We start from the raw sequence: 2,050 nt of genomic DNA, 5'->3' as shown, positions 1-2,050 counted from the left end.
ATTTATACTCAATTGCTGGAAACCCAAAGCTACTCAAAAAATTCAAATCCATTCATTTATAAAAGGACCCAGTATTTTTCAGGTAATTGGTACTTTATACTGAATTATTTACTTATATTTATTATTTACGTATTATATTTATTATTCATACCGAACTAGAGATAATACTTAATGCTTATGTAAATCTAAAACTACTTTAAAAAAGGCTATTATTTTTATTTTCCAGAAACAGATTTTTTCTACTTAATTGATACACTATACTCAATAGTCTTTTATATCATTTTCATTGATTTACATATTTGTTATTTATACACCTTTGCTTGTCATTTGACAATCGATTCTCCCGTATTTTTATTTATCGATCTACGTGACATTTATTATACTCCATTTCTGATCATTTTAGACTCTTATCTATTTCCTATTATGTTGATTGATTCCCACGTGACATTTATTATTTGTACTCCGTTTGTGGTCGTTTTATACTCAGTTTTCCCAAACGAATGCGGCCTTTGCAGGGGACAGGACTGGATGCCCAGGGAACGGCACTGGGCACCCAGGGCTGTTTGCTCGTGTCTTGCAGGGCACAGATGCCCCCTACATACAGAAGGTGAGTGTCCCCTGCCCGGCCCGTCCTGAGCATCGCGAAGGGTAAGTCGCTGGCCGTGTGGCTGTCCGTGTGGCTGTCCGGCAGCACCACACGGCCACTTGCCCACCCTCCCGGCTTCTCCGTACTGAGGGACGAGCCCCGGGTGTCCGAGCTGGCGCTCCCCAGCCCACAGAGCCAGACACTGCTGCCCACGGAGGTCCACCCCACCCCCCCAGACTGCTTAGCCCACGCCGGGCACGGAGTTGGGCGGGACAGTGTCCAGCCTTGTGCTCTAAGCAGCAAAACCGAGCTTCGCCGCGGTGGTCCAGCCTTAGCCGGGCGGCCGTCCGGTCGCCCACGTGCGCGGCCAAGGTCCCCCCGTGTGCGCTCTGCCTCTCCGCTGCCTGTCCGCTCACCTCGCTCCGTCTCTCTCCGCCCCCCGGCTCCATTCTCCCCCATTCTCTCTGCCTGTCTGCACATGGCGTCTGCTCGGAGTCCGTGTCTCCCCTCCTGTCCCTTCTAAGGACACTGTCACTGGGGTCAGGGCCACCGGCACCAGGAGCACTCATCTCAGACCCTTCGCTAATCCCGTCTGCGAAGGCCCTGATTCCAGACGAGGTCCCACCCAGAGCTTCTGGGGGACACTTCTTCCTGGGGGACACTTCTTCCTGGGGGACTCCCCATCCAACACTGCACAGGGCTCCATTCACCATACGATAGGCCATGGATGTCACCACTGTCCTGGGCACATTTGTGCTTGCACGCCAGGAGCCTGGGCTGGGACGGGAAGGGGGCTCCTGGAGCCGGTGCCTGAGCCTCAGACATTGTCCCGCTCCCTGTGCAGGGGCCGGTGGGCGGCCTGAATTAGGGTCCTGGGGTGGCTGTAACAAGCACCACACAGTGGTCATCTTAAAACAACAGGGATGCGTCCTCCCGCATCCTGGGCACAGAAGTCTGTGGTCGAGGTGTCCCCGGCCCACAGTGCCTGCGGAGGCTCCAGCGCAGGCTCCTCCCTGCCCCTCCCCGCGTCGGGGGGCTCGCTGGCTCACGGCCACATCCATCCGAAATCCACCTGCCATTCTCCGTGTGTGTGTGTCCCCGTCCTCGATTCTTATAAGGACACTAGTCCTATGCAGTAGGGTCCCCTCCACGGCACCCCACGTCCTCGGAAGCCGTCGCCGTGCAGGGCGCTGGCCCGTGGGCACGGCCCTACCTGCTGTCTCTCCCTTCAAATGACAGGTCTGGAAGACGTCCTTCGTGCTGAGCAGCCCCCGCGTGTACACGGCGAGGATCAGAGCGGTGGTCTCCGACCTGCCCCCCGGCCAGTGGAGCGCCCCCCAGCGCTTCGGTGAGTGGGCGCCCTTCCGCCCTCCCTCCGGCGAGTGTCAGGGGCTGCGGGCCCCGGCCCGTCACGGCAGCACGCAGCCCACACCCCGAGCCTGCCCGCAGGGGCATCTCTGCACT

At 56.8% G+C, this 2,050-nt stretch overlaps 1 protein-coding gene across 1 annotated transcript in view; it reads left to right on the top strand.

Annotated features, from left to right (window-relative positions):
- The window catches only part of LOC105308004 (interleukin-3 receptor subunit alpha-like), a gene marked incomplete at its 3' end in the record, with an annotated part of 13,988 nt that extends 11,977 nt beyond the window's left edge, over nt 1-2,011 (top strand). The window contains exons 5-6 of the mRNA XM_023525176.1: nt 581-607; nt 1,826-2,011. Of these exons, the coding sequence (XP_023380944.1) occupies nt 581-607; nt 1,826-2,011 (213 nt within the window). The remainder of the gene's footprint in view (nt 1-580; nt 608-1,825) is intronic.
- Nucleotides 2,012-2,050: the final 39 nt, after the last annotated feature.

Source organism: Pteropus vampyrus, unplaced genomic scaffold (assembly GCF_000151845.1).
Source record: "Pteropus vampyrus isolate Shadow unplaced genomic scaffold, Pvam_2.0 Scaffold538, whole genome shotgun sequence".
NCBI lineage: Eukaryota > Metazoa > Chordata > Mammalia > Chiroptera > Pteropodidae > Pteropus > Pteropus vampyrus.
This window is presented reverse-complemented; position numbering and strand designations above follow the sequence as displayed.